The sequence below is a fragment of the Brassica napus genome, unplaced genomic scaffold, assembly GCF_020379485.1.
Source record: "Brassica napus cultivar Da-Ae unplaced genomic scaffold, Da-Ae ScsIHWf_168;HRSCAF=305, whole genome shotgun sequence".
In the NCBI taxonomy this organism is placed as follows: domain Eukaryota; kingdom Viridiplantae; phylum Streptophyta; class Magnoliopsida; order Brassicales; family Brassicaceae; genus Brassica; species Brassica napus.
This window is the reverse complement of record NW_026015107.1, coordinates 155,862-168,116: the sequence shown is the minus strand read 5'-3', so window position 1 is coordinate 168,116 and position 12,255 is coordinate 155,862. Positions and strand designations below refer to the sequence as shown.

The window sequence follows — 12,255 nt, the reverse complement described above, 5'->3', positions numbered from 1 at the left end:
AAACAGACAAACTATGGATTGGCTAAGAATGTCTTGTAGTAACATCAATCTGTGTGGACTTGGTTGGATGTGTTCGGCAAGTAAAATCTGTTTTACGTCATCTCTTACGTCTACAGCTAAGTTTCTTTTTGCTCTCCACGCATCTTTGTTTCTATATAAGCTCCTCACAAAGTATAATCAAGAATCAAAACAAAACTTCTCTTTTAGCTGAATCATCAGCATGGGTTCCGAAACAGCTCAAAAATCTTGTCCTCCTCTTCACTTTGTTCTCTTTCCTTTCATGGCTCAAGGCCACATGATTCCCATGGTGGATATCGCAAGGCTCTTGGCTCAGCGCGGCGTGACCATAACCATTGTCACAACGCCTTACAATGCAGGGAGGTTCAAGAATGTTCTAAGCCGTGCCATTGACTCTGGCTTGCCCATCAAAGTAGTGCATGTGAAGTTCCCATCTCAAGAAGCTGGCATGCCAGAGGGAAAAGAGAATATCGACATGCTCGACTCCATGGAGCTGATGATACCTTTCTTTAAAGCGGTTAACATGCTCGAAGAACCGGTCCAGAAGCTCATGGAAGAGATGAGCCCTAGGCCAAGCTGCTTAATCTCTGACATGTGTTTGTTTTATACAAGCAAACTCGCCAAGACGTTCAATATACCAAAGATCCTCTTCCATGGCATGTGTTGCTTTTGTCTTCTGTGTATGCATGTTTTACGCGAAAATCTTGAGATCTTGGAGAATTTGGAGTCAGACGAAGAGTACTTCACTGTTCCTTATTTTCCTGATAGAGTTGAATTCACAAGACCTCAGGTTCCTGTGGAAACATATGTTCCTGGAGACTGGAAGGAGTTCTTGGATGAGATTAAAGAAGCGGACAAGACATCCTATGGAGTGGTGGTCAACACATTTCAAGAGCTGGAGCCTGCTTATGTCAAGGGCTACAAGGAGGCAAGGTCAGGTAAAGCATGGTCCATTGGACCTGTTTCCTTGTGCAACAAGATAGGAGAAGATAAAGCTGAGAGGGGAAACAAAGCGGTCATTGGTCAAGATGAATGTTTTAAATGGCTTGATGCTAGAGAAGAAGGGTCGGTGCTATATGTTTGCCTTGGAAGTATCTGTAATCTTCCTCTGTCTCAGCTCAAGGAGCTTGGCCTAGGCTTAGAAGAATCCCAAAGACCTTTCATTTGGGTCATAAGAGGTTGGGAAAAGTATAATGAGCTTGCTGAGTGGATCCTAGAGAGCGGCTTTGAAGAAAGGGTGAAAGAGAGAGGGCTTCTCATAAAAGGATGGGCACCTCAAGTGCTTATCCTTTCACATTCTTCTGTTGGGGGATTCTTGACACATTGTGGATGGAACTCAACTCTTGAGGGGATAACCTCTGGTCTCCCACTCCTCACATGGCCTCTATTTGCAGACCAATTCTGCAATGAGAAACTAGTTGTGCAGGTACTAAAGGCCGGTGTGAAAGCCGGGGTTGAGCAGCCTATGAAATGGGGAGAGGAAGAGAAGATAGGAGTGTTGGTGGATAAAGAAGGAGTGAAGAAGGCAGTTGAAGAGTTAATGGGTGAGAGTGATGATGCAAAGGAGAGAAGAAGAAGAGCCAAAGAGCTTGGAGAGTTAGCTCACAAGGCTGTGGAAGAAGGAGGCTCTTCTCATTCCAATATCACTTCCCTCTTAGAAGACATAATGCAACTAGCACAATCCAATAATTGATTATGTCATTGTTAAAAGAAATACAAATATTTATACATTCTTTATTTGGAGGATAGGAGACTTAGTCCAACACGTCCATAAAGTTAGGTTAAACTTCTTTTAAACATATCTAAAAACTTTAATGAACAACTAGAATTTTTGGTGGATTCTCAACCAAGTAAATCAAATATAAATCTGTCATATAAGTTTGATATCGTCAGCTTCCTTTGGTTTTTGTTCACTCATTTTCTATAGAGTAATTACCTAGACTAACTCACATTCATCTTAAAATTACTACAATAACTCATATTAAAATTAAATTACTAGACTAAAATGAGGGATAAGCAAAAGTAGTAAAAGCCCATTACTAATTTGATTAACTACAAAATTGCCACTAAAAAAAAAGTAAAACATATCGACAAAAAAAAAGAGAAAAATAGAAACAAACCTTTTCTTTCTTCCTCTCACGACGACATCTACTTCTCCGTCGTCTGAGTTCTCTGTCACAGCCATCGTCGTCAAGACCTCTGCCACAGCCGCCGTCGACAACTCCTCTGTCACAACTGCCGTCGACAACTCCTCCTTCACAGCCGTGGTCGACACCTCCTCCTCAAGTTGCAATCGGCTTTGATTTGGGTAGGAGATGAATCCCAATTTCAACTGTAAGTGCTAAATCAATTTAATTACCACTAGTTATTACACTTTTTTAACATATTTCTTGATTCAGATGTTTGATTTCGAAAACCCTAAATCCCAATTTCAACATTCTTTCACTTTGAAATTTCAAAACTTTTTTTTTCTGTTATTAAAGTTTGGTTATGACAGTCTGTTGATCGGAGAATGTTTCTAGACAAGAAACTAACTTGTTAAGTACTTTATTTTTCAGGTACGGTTTCTTCTTCGGATATAAGAAAGTATCCTCGTCGTTTGTATGAGGTTGGGAAAACCCCAGTTCAGAGTAGGAGCATGAACCATAGTTGTTATCTCTCCAACATTCAAACCGTGAGAGAAGAACTTGGGGAAGATGTTTGGTCTGAGTTGAGGGAATCAGCTATTGGAGTTATTGTGAAGCTGAAAGAGCTGCCTTATATTTGGTCTGCGAAAGTTGTTCACCATTTTCTTGCCAATCAATTGGCAATTGAGAGCAGTCATGAGATTTGGTCTTTGATAGATGATTCTATGCCATTGCGTTTCTCTTTGTATGAGTTTGGAGAGATTACAGGTCTGAATTGTGATCCTTTCGACAAGCATGACGTTTGGGATGTTGACCATCAAGAGTTTTGGCTGGAGATGAACGTTCCGACATCAGATGGACCTACATTGCTAGAGTTGCAAGCCATATTGCCGATTTGCAGAAACTGGCCTCGAGAGAAGCGAGTGATGATTGGTTTGCTGTGTCTGCTATCCATTGGCATATTTGGCATTTCAAGCAACAGCAGAATTCCTTTGCATTGTGCTAAAAGGGTGATGGACACTGCAGCTTTCCAGCGATATCCATGGGGCCGTATTGGATTTAGCAGCCTTGTCGATTCCATTAAAGTACTCACATATGAAGCAGAGAAGAGTTACACACTTCACGGCTGTGTTCATGTGCTGTTAATATGGGTTTATGAGTCTGTCCCTGGTTTAGGAGAAATATATGGGAATCGGATTGATGGAGCTGATGTTCCTCTTCTGTCATGGAAGGGATCTCGTACGCGTATAAATTTCTCAGATTTTTGTGCCCAAGAAAAGAGAAAATATCCAAAGGTATAAACACAAGTAGTATTTCTTCCATTTAAATTTTGTGTCTTACTAATCTTGTATATTACTTTGCAGGTTCGTGTGAGGCATATGATTATGAAGCCAGTGGAGGATATATATCCGAAGTGGGACAATGATAAAATCTATACTGATCTGGACAACATGATAAAAGACATCCTTAATGGTCAGCTAAATGAGAAGTTTTGGGATGCAGTGCCCACTACCAAATGCCAGAAGAGAAAAAATGGTGTTGCCGCATCTGTTGTTCCAAACCAGAGGCCTTCTACTATGCGAAGAAAAGACAAAGAACCTGCTGATGGAAGTGAAGCATCTGATATAGTATGTACAAAATGTTCTTGTAGTTAGTAATAGAAAAATGTCTTTTTTTAATTTATTTTGTTAATGACATGGTTTTGTTTTGCCTATGCATATGAAGGCTGCAGCTCACAACGTTGCCATAAGTGGGTTAGCTGAGTTGGTTAAAATCCTCACTGCGAAAATGGAAGGCATCGATGATAGTGTAGCTGATAAGGTTACTAAAGCATTAGATGCTACTATTGACTCTAAGGTGAAAGCAAGAGTGCGAGCATATGAGTCTGACTTACGGAATCAGATTGCAAAATTGGAGGCACAAATAAATGATAGTAAAAACAACGCTGATGTGAACATTGCTCCTGATGTCGCCACCTCCAAAGCGTATGAGGATGAGGAAGATGGTGCTTGTAGCAATGACTTGGTACAATTCTTTATCATTTGTTCTTGTAATTTTTTTTAAAATTGTATACTAATTCTCACCGTCTATTTCTCAGTCATGGATTGTTCAAAAGAAGATCAATTCACAAGATGGACTGCCAGTTGATTGTGTTGTGAAGAAGGAGAAAAAAGATAAGAAGACGATGGATAGCACACAGAATCTTACGACTGAAGTGGTGATAAAGACTGGGAAGAAAGCTGGAATTCCACCAAGAAGAGTTAAGCAAGAGAAGGCCTTCGAGATCCCACAGCTAAATGATGAATTCATATCTTCAAAAGATTTGGAAAATCATCTACTGTGGGAGAAGAGTGTAAAATGTAGGGCGGTGTTGGAAGCACTTGCTTCAAATTTGAAGGAGCCTACACGCAGACGCAAGCCTCAGTTGACAAAGACTCAAGTTTGGCCGTTTGTTGGAAATTCAACAGTGAAGCGTATTATAAGTGGTGAGAAAGTCTCCAAGGAACCTTATGACCCATTAGCTAAGGTGGAGGCAGAGAAACTGCAGAAAGTTTTGGACTTCATCAACTCTGATTTGTAAGTTTCCTCTTGTACATCCTTGCTTCTTATTTCGATAGTCTAATAATTTATTTTTCTTGTTTGTAGGGAAGCAAAGGAGCCTGGTGTTGGAGATGAAAGTGCTGGATTTTTCTTGAAGTTATTGATACCTAGGGATGATTGGCCAACAAAAGACTACGGCTGGTTGAATGACTCCGTAAGTTTAATTTCTGATTTTTAATCTCTACGGCTGGTTGCTGACTGTAAATTGTGTCTTGTCTTAGCACATTGCAGCAGCAATGCTTATGTTTCACAGACGGTCCAGGCAAGAACAGTCTCCATATTCCTCTTCTCGAATTGCATTTCTGTCTCACTGGTTTGTGAACTCATGGGTGAACGACTACAAGAGCTGGGACCAGAACACTGAGTTGTCAGAAATGTACACCAAGGCTTTTAATGGAGAACACCCGGCTGATTTTGTCACAGGTAATAAGTGGATTGCAGACGTCGACGATCTTTTCCTCTGCCACCATGTTAATGGAGATCACTGGGTTGCTCTACGCATCGAGCTGCTTAAGGGGAAAACTCATGTCTATGATAGTATTTGCACACATGTGAGTGATAAGGAGATGAAAGAGGCATGCCGGCCTTTCATGAGAATGATACCAGCATTGCTTAACAAGATGGTGCCTGCTAAAACGAGAACGAAAAGTGGAAAGCAGTTCGGTTATATTAGGCACAAGAAGATCCCCCAAAATGAGAACCCGGGAGATTGCGGTGTGTACTCTTTGATGTACATTGAATGTCTAGCTCTTGGACGTAACTTTGATGGCTTGAATGATCAGATTATAACACAATTGCGCTTGAAGTTGGCAGGAGATATTTATGAGGAGGTGACTAAGACAGCCGAATAGTTTGGTTTCTAGCTTTAGAGATGTAACTTGATGTTTTTTTGGTTTTAGACGGATGTATAACTTGATGGTTTTTGGCTTTAGCGGATGTATAACTTGATGGTTTTTGGCTTTAGCGGATTTATAACTTGTTTGGTTTTTGGCTTTGCGTTTATGAGGATGTGTTTTGTTTAAAGTAAAATCTAATATACTATAAAACCATGAGGTGGTTCTTTACTCGGGAATGTAAAGCATAATCAACTTATTTTCTAGAAAATAAAATGGCAAAGGGACACCAAGGCAAATGCTTTGGATTCGTCCTCTTACTATGCTTCTTCAGTTCAACTGTCGCTGAACTCATCTTTGTAGGAGATCCCTGACTCTCTTGTACTTGGTCTGGCGGAAACCCATATGAGGTAAAGTTTTCGTCATCAGACGTTGCTCCATCAGAATCGTCGCAGTAATCAAATCGATCATTGTCTTCATCTGAATCTTCATCCTCTGCCAACAATGGGTCATCTTTTTGCAGGAATTCTTCTGGTTCTTTGCTAGCTTCTTCAACCTCTTTTTTCTTCAGTTTAAACTCTACACAGAGTCTAACGTTTTCGACTTTGTGAAGACACAAAAATCCATGAAATTGCCTATCGTTTCTTACTTTCACAGGAGGGGTATCGAGGTTTTCCTTGACCAGTTTAGGTTTTGGCAAAACGTACGTTAGCTCCAACTCGTGTTCTGCGAAATCAACTTCATAATCCTCATATATGGTTTTCACAAAATCTTCATATCTAGTTTCCTCGTTAGCTGCAAGTAATTTACTACCTTGATCATTATCCACTTCAAATAACCATTTTTTTTCTTTCAAATTTCTACTTTCCACAGACCAGAATGATGTGATCCATGTTTCTCCAACCAATAAGGATTGCAACAAGTGTTTAAAATAGAATGAAAAGAAACAACTTGAAAAGGAAGAGAAGAGGGATGAAAGAGATGACGACAAGTACAAAATTTCCCTAATTCTAAGTTTAATTAACCTAAAAACTAAACCAGATTCGGAATTATTAGTAAACCGGGTCGAAATTAAAATTGTTGTACATAAACCCAGATTTTCATTAATAAATCTGCCGCAACATAAACAAAAAGTCTGCTATCACGTAAAGAAAAAGTCTGCCACTTCATAAAAAAAAAGTCTGTCAACAATCTTAAATCGGCTATATAAATCTGCCTTAAGAAAATAAGTCGATCACAAAAAGTAAATCTACCCAGAAAAAAATAAGTTGATTTTATAAATCTACCATTTAGAAATAATCTACTACCATATTCGATAGACATATTCTTAAAAATCTGTTTTTTAATCAAATCTGACAATTAAATCTGCCGTGTGAACAAATCTGACGTTTTCTAAAAAATCTGCCACCACTTTAATAGTAGTTTTTTTTTTCTACACAGATTTTATAAATAGACTTATTGGTCGATAGATTTATTTTTTTGAAAACAAATCGGCCGTCGATTAAATAATAAGGGCATTTGGGTAATATTTTTTTTTTGTTATAACTATGTGTATGGGCAATTTCGACCAAAAAAATATTTTAATAAATTTTAAAAAATATGAGTCATTCTAGTAATAACATAACTAATTTGTGTCATTTTAGTAAACTTCCCTTTTCTATATTGCTCCTTTTTGCATTCACCTTTCTAATCTTTGTTTGATCTAATTCTTAAAAGTCTTATCATCTCATTATCTATAGAATCTTTTTCCATTACCGAACTCAGGAAAGAAACATTCACACGAAAGTGTTGTAGGCTCTGGACCTATGTTCTTTTTTTTTATTGATTGTGATTTTTGAGGCTTCTTGATACATATAGCTGTCTTGAAAAGAGTCCAAAGTTGGATTTATCTTCTCGTACTGTTTATATTGGATTGGAGTTTAATCGATCTTTAAAGTTTCAAACAGTTCTCCTTGGGGTTAAATTATTAATTTAGGTGCCTTTATTGTAACAATTTAAGGATTTACAGAACATGTAGCTATCAACAGGCCTCCAAGTTGTTGTTTTTGTGTCTGAATTATCTTCTTTGTGTAAGGGAAAGTCATTACAGGATGCAAGATAGGGTCGCAAAGGGACAAACTATGGATACACAATCTGTGGACTGTATTGGATGTGTTTGTCAAGTAAAATCTATTTTACGTCATGTATTACGTCTTCTGTTCAGTTTTTTTTTTGCTCTCCACGCATCTTTGTTCTATATAAGCTCTCTCTCTCTCACAAATATAATCCAGAACCAAGACAAAACTTGAGAGTTTATCATCAGCATGGGTTCTGAAACAGCTAAAAAATCTTATCCTCTTCACTTTGTTCTCTTCCCTTTCATGGCTCAAGGCCACATGATTCCCATGGTGGATATCGCAAGGCTCTTGGCTCAGCGAGGTGTGACCATAACCATTGTCACAACGCCTTACAATGCAGGGAGGTTCAAGAATGTTCTAAGCCGTGCCATTGAGTCTGGCTTGCCCATCAAGGTAGTGCATGTGAAGTTTCCATCTCAAGAAGCTGGTATACCAGAGGGAAAAGAAAATATAGATTTGCTTGACTCCATAGAGATGATGATACCTTTCTTTAAAGCAGTTAACATGCTCGAAGAACCGGTTCAGAAGCTCATGGAAGAGATGAGCCCTCCACCAAGCTGCTTAATCTCTGACATGTGTTTGTTTTATACAAGCAAACTCGCCAAGACGTTCAATATACCAAAGATCCTCTTCCATGGCATGTGTTGCTTTTGTCTTCTGTGTATGCATGTTTTACGTGAAAATCTTGAGATCTTGGAGAATTTGGAGTCTGACAAAGAGTACTTTACCGTTCCTTATTTTCCTGACAGAGTTGAATTCACAAGACCTCAGGTTCCTGTGGAAACATATGTTCCTAGAGAGTGGAAGGAGTTCTTGGATGGAACTAAAGAAGCTGATAAGACATCCTATGGAGTGGTGGTCAACACATTTCAAGAGCTGGAACCTGCTTATGTCGAAGACTACAAGGAGGCAAGGTCAGGTAAAGCATGGTCCATTGGACCTGTTTCCTTGTGCAACAAGGTGGGAGAAGATAAAGCTGAGAGAGGAAATAAATCAGATATTGATAAAGATGAGTGCCTTAAATGGCTTGATTCTAAGGAAGGTGGTTCTGTGCTCTACGTTTGTCTAGGAAGTGTCTGCAATCTTCCTCTGTCTCAGCTCAAGGAGCTTGGCCTAGGCCTAGAAGAATCTCAAAGACCTTTCATTTGGGTCATAAGAGGTTGGGAAAAATATAAAGAGCTTGCTGTGTGGATCTTGGAGAGCGGCTTTGAAGAAAGGGTGAAAGAGAGAGGGCTTCTCATTAAAGGATGGGCACCTCAAGTGCTTATCCTTTCACACCCTTCTGTTGGAGGATTCTTGACACACTGCGGATGGAACTCAACTCTTGAGGGGATAACCTTTGGTCTCCCACTGCTTACATGGCCGCTATTTGCTGACCAATTCTGTAATGAGAAATTAGTGGTGGAGGTGCTAAAAGCTGGTGTGAAAGTAGGGGTTGAGGAGCCTATGAAATGGGGAGAAGAGGAGAAGATAGGTGTGTTGGTGGATAAAGAAGGTGTTAAGAAGGCAGTTGAAGAGTTAATGGGTGAGAATGATGAGGCTAAGGAGAGGAGAAAAAGAGCCAAAGAGCTTGGAGAGTTAGCTCACAAGGCTGTGGAAGAAGGAGGCTCTTCGCATTCTAATATCACATTACTGTTAGAAGACATAATGCAACTAGCACAATCCAATAATTGATTTATGTCATTGTTAAAAGAAATAGACATTTATACATTATTCTTCATTTACTTTGTTTGGAGGATATGAGACTTAGTCCAACACGTCCAGCAGAAGACAAGTCAGTGATAATAACTTTCCCTTTTTGAAGTCAAGTTCAGAAGTTAGGTTAAACTTCTTTTTAAACATATCTATAAACTTTTATGAACAACTAGAATTTTGGTTGATTCTAAACCAAGTAATCAATATTGTCATATAAAATTTGATATTGTCAGCTTCCTTTTATTTGTTCACTTTCACCTTTCTAATATCTGTTTGATATATTCTTAGAAGTGTAATCATGTAATTATTTGTAGGGAAATTGGTCAAATGTTTATATTTCTTTTAACATTAGACTTGGCTATTAAGAAGCAACAAAAATCTACATATTCAAAAGAGGAGGTCATGAAAATATATAAGTAAAAGCTTGATTTAACAGTTTTCAATTTTTTTTTGTTTTATTTTTTCTTTTAAAGTCGAGAAAAACATTTTTGAGTCAACATTTATAATAATAAAATACACTCATGTTAAACTGTATTTTATTTAAGAAAAAAAATTATTTGTAACATCTATTTTATAAATTTAAACAAATATATATTAAAATAACTTAATTAGTTCTTGGATTGTGCTAATTGCGATATGTCTTGTAAGAGGAATGTATGTTAGAATGAGAAGAGCCTCCTTCATCCACAGCCCTGTGAGCTACCTTTCCAAGCTCTTTGACTACTCGTCTTCTCTCTTTTGCATCATCACCATCACCCATCAATTCGTCAACTGCCTTCTTCACTCCTTCGTTATCCACCAACACTCCTATTTTATCCTCTTCTCCCCATTTCATAGTTTCTTCAATCCCAGCTCCTACACCAACTTTAAGAACCTGCACAACCAGTTTCTGGTTGCAGAACTGGTCTCCAAACAATGGCCATGTGAGCAATGGAACACCTGAGGTGATTCCTTCTAGAGTCGAGTTCCATCCACAATGAGTCAAGAATCCTCCTACAGAAGGGTGTGAAAGGATAAGCACTTGTGGTGCCCATCCTTTTATGAGAAGCCCTCTCTCTTTGACCCTTTCTTCAAAACCACTCTCTAAGAACCACTCAGCTAGCTCATTATACTTTTCCCAACCTCTAATGACCCAAATAAAAGGTCTTTGGGATTTCTCTAGGCCTAGCCCTAGCTCCTTTAGCTGAGACAGAGGAAGATTGCAAATACTTCCAAGGCAAACATATAGCACTGACCCTTCTTCTTTAGAATCAAGCCATTCAAAACATTCTTCTTGATCAATGACCGCCTTGTTTCCCCTCTCGGCTTTGTCAGCTCCTTTCTTGTTGCACAAGGAAACAGGTCCAATGGACCATACTTTCCCATCTCTAGCCTCTTTGTAATCTTTGACATAAGCATCCTCTAACTCCTGAAATGTGTTGATTATTACACCATATGATGTGTTTTCTGCTTCTGCCATTGCATCCAAGAACTCCTTCCAGTCTCCAGTTGCATTGATTCTCACTGGAACTTGAGGCTTTGTGAATTCAACTTTGTCAGGAAAATTAGGAACAAAGAAATACTCTTTTTCCGACTTCAAATTCTGCAAGATCTCTAGGTTTTGGCGTAAAACATGCATACACAAAAGGCAAAAGCAAGAGAATCCATGAAAAACGATCTTTGGTATATTGAAGGCCTTGGCGATTTTGCTTGTATAAGGCAAACACAAATCACATATTAGACAGCTTGGTCTAGGCTTCATCTCTTCCAGTAGCTTCATGACCGGTTCTTCGAGCATGTTAACCATTTTAAAGAAAGGTACTATCAAATCCTTGGAGTCAAGCGAATCCATGTTCTCTTTTCCTTCTGGCAGCCCAGCTTCTTGGTATGGAAGCTTCACATGCACTACGTTGATGGGCAAACCAGCCTCCACGGCACGGTTTAAGACATTCTTGAACCTCTCTGCGTTGTGGGGCGTCGTGACAATTGTTATATGGTCACGCCGCGCTGAGCCAGGAGCCTTGCAATATCGACCATGGGAATCATGTGGCCTTGAGCCATGAAAGGGAAGAGAACAAAGTGAAGAGGTGGATGAGCTTGTTGAGGTTTTTGGGAAGCCATACTTGTTTTAAATCAGTGAAGAACTTTCGAGTTTTGTTTTTGACTATATGGAGGATAAGAAGAGTGGGAATAAAAATGGCTTAACCAAAATGATGTAGTAGATGACGTAAAACTGTACTTTAAAGACAGATTATTACGTTCAAGAAGACACAAATCAAATTGAACTCTCTCTCTCTCTCTCGGACATTACCAAAATCAATTTGTCTTTGAAAATTCAACGTTCAGTTCAAAGTCTCCTAATCTAAGCTTTGCCCACGGAAATAACTATCAGAGGCAGCAAAAATCAAATTCAATGGACTAACATGTTATTCTAGGATTCGTGTCTAACATATTATTATATGACAAGACTTTCTATGTAACGAATATACTTTTATTATATAGTATATTGAAAACTGAAAAATAATCTATCTAATTAAAAAATATTGCATAACATTATATTTAGTGTAATTTGTATGATATATCATATTATAATACATATCTTTTGAAATATTTGATGACTTGAATGAATAATTTTTGTTTTTAATTAAAAGCATCATATGTGAAAACTTCTATAAATAAGTATATATTGTTGGCTCTTTCTCATTAACCGATTAATAAAAGTGATTTATTAGTATATGTTGTGATAATATAAGGAAAGCTTTTTTATTTTTTATTTCTTTTGTTATATACTTAATTATGTTTTTTTGTCATTCAGCTCTATTTCCCTTGCTTTATTTATAATTGGAGACTTAGTCAGCAAGTCCAGCAGAAGACAAGTCAATGATA

At 38.3% G+C, this 12,255-nt stretch overlaps 3 protein-coding genes and 1 pseudogene across 3 annotated transcripts; 3 read left to right on the top strand and 1 right to left on the bottom strand.

The window, feature by feature from the left end:
- The first annotated feature begins 170 nt into the window (after positions 1 to 170).
- Positions 171 to 1,764, top strand: LOC106451088 (UDP-glycosyltransferase 73C12-like). Its single transcript, XM_013892947.3, has one exon. It carries the CDS (start codon positions 221 to 223, stop codon positions 1,709 to 1,711), a length of 1,491 nt encoding a protein of 496 aa, XP_013748401.2. The 5' UTR covers positions 171 to 220; the 3' UTR covers positions 1,712 to 1,764.
- Positions 1,765 to 2,333: 569 nt separating this feature from the next.
- On the top strand, positions 2,334 to 5,596 carry LOC125598286. The gene is made up of 7 exons (XM_048772482.1): positions 2,334 to 2,352; positions 2,577 to 3,439; positions 3,509 to 3,772; positions 3,870 to 4,169; positions 4,243 to 4,721; positions 4,791 to 4,899; positions 4,967 to 5,596. The coding sequence occupies exons 1-7, from the start codon at positions 2,334 to 2,336 to the stop codon at positions 5,594 to 5,596; spliced, it is 2,664 nt and encodes an 887-aa protein (XP_048628439.1).
- A 2,190-nt stretch (positions 5,597 to 7,786) lies between these two features.
- Positions 7,787 to 9,419, top strand: LOC106451089 (UDP-glycosyltransferase 73C12-like). Its single transcript, XM_013892948.3, has one exon. The coding sequence runs from the start codon at positions 7,882 to 7,884 to the stop codon at positions 9,367 to 9,369; it is 1,488 nt and encodes a 495-aa protein (XP_013748402.2). The 5' UTR covers positions 7,787 to 7,881; the 3' UTR covers positions 9,370 to 9,419.
- Positions 9,420 to 9,898: 479 nt separating this feature from the next.
- LOC125598298 lies at positions 9,899 to 11,836 on the bottom strand (annotated as a pseudogene).
- Between the last annotated feature and the right edge of the window lie 419 nt (positions 11,837 to 12,255).

What these genes read in the sequence shown, in the direction of transcription:
- LOC106451088 (XM_013892947.3), top strand. Translation starts at nt 221, where the DNA reads ATGGGTTCCGAAACAGCTCAAAAATCTTGTCCTCCTCTTCACTTTGTT.
- LOC125598286 (XM_048772482.1), top strand. An exon ending in GAAGTGAAGCATCTGATATA is followed by an intron (nt 3,773 to 3,869) that starts GTATGTACAAAA and finishes ATGCATATGAAG; the next exon opens with GCTGCAGCTCACAACGTTGC. An exon ending in GTGCTTGTAGCAATGACTTG is followed by an intron (nt 4,170 to 4,242) that starts GTACAATTCTTT and finishes TCTATTTCTCAG; the next exon opens with TCATGGATTGTTCAAAAGAA.
- LOC106451089 (XM_013892948.3), top strand. Translation starts at nt 7,882, where the DNA reads ATGGGTTCTGAAACAGCTAAAAAATCTTATCCTCTTCACTTTGTTCTC.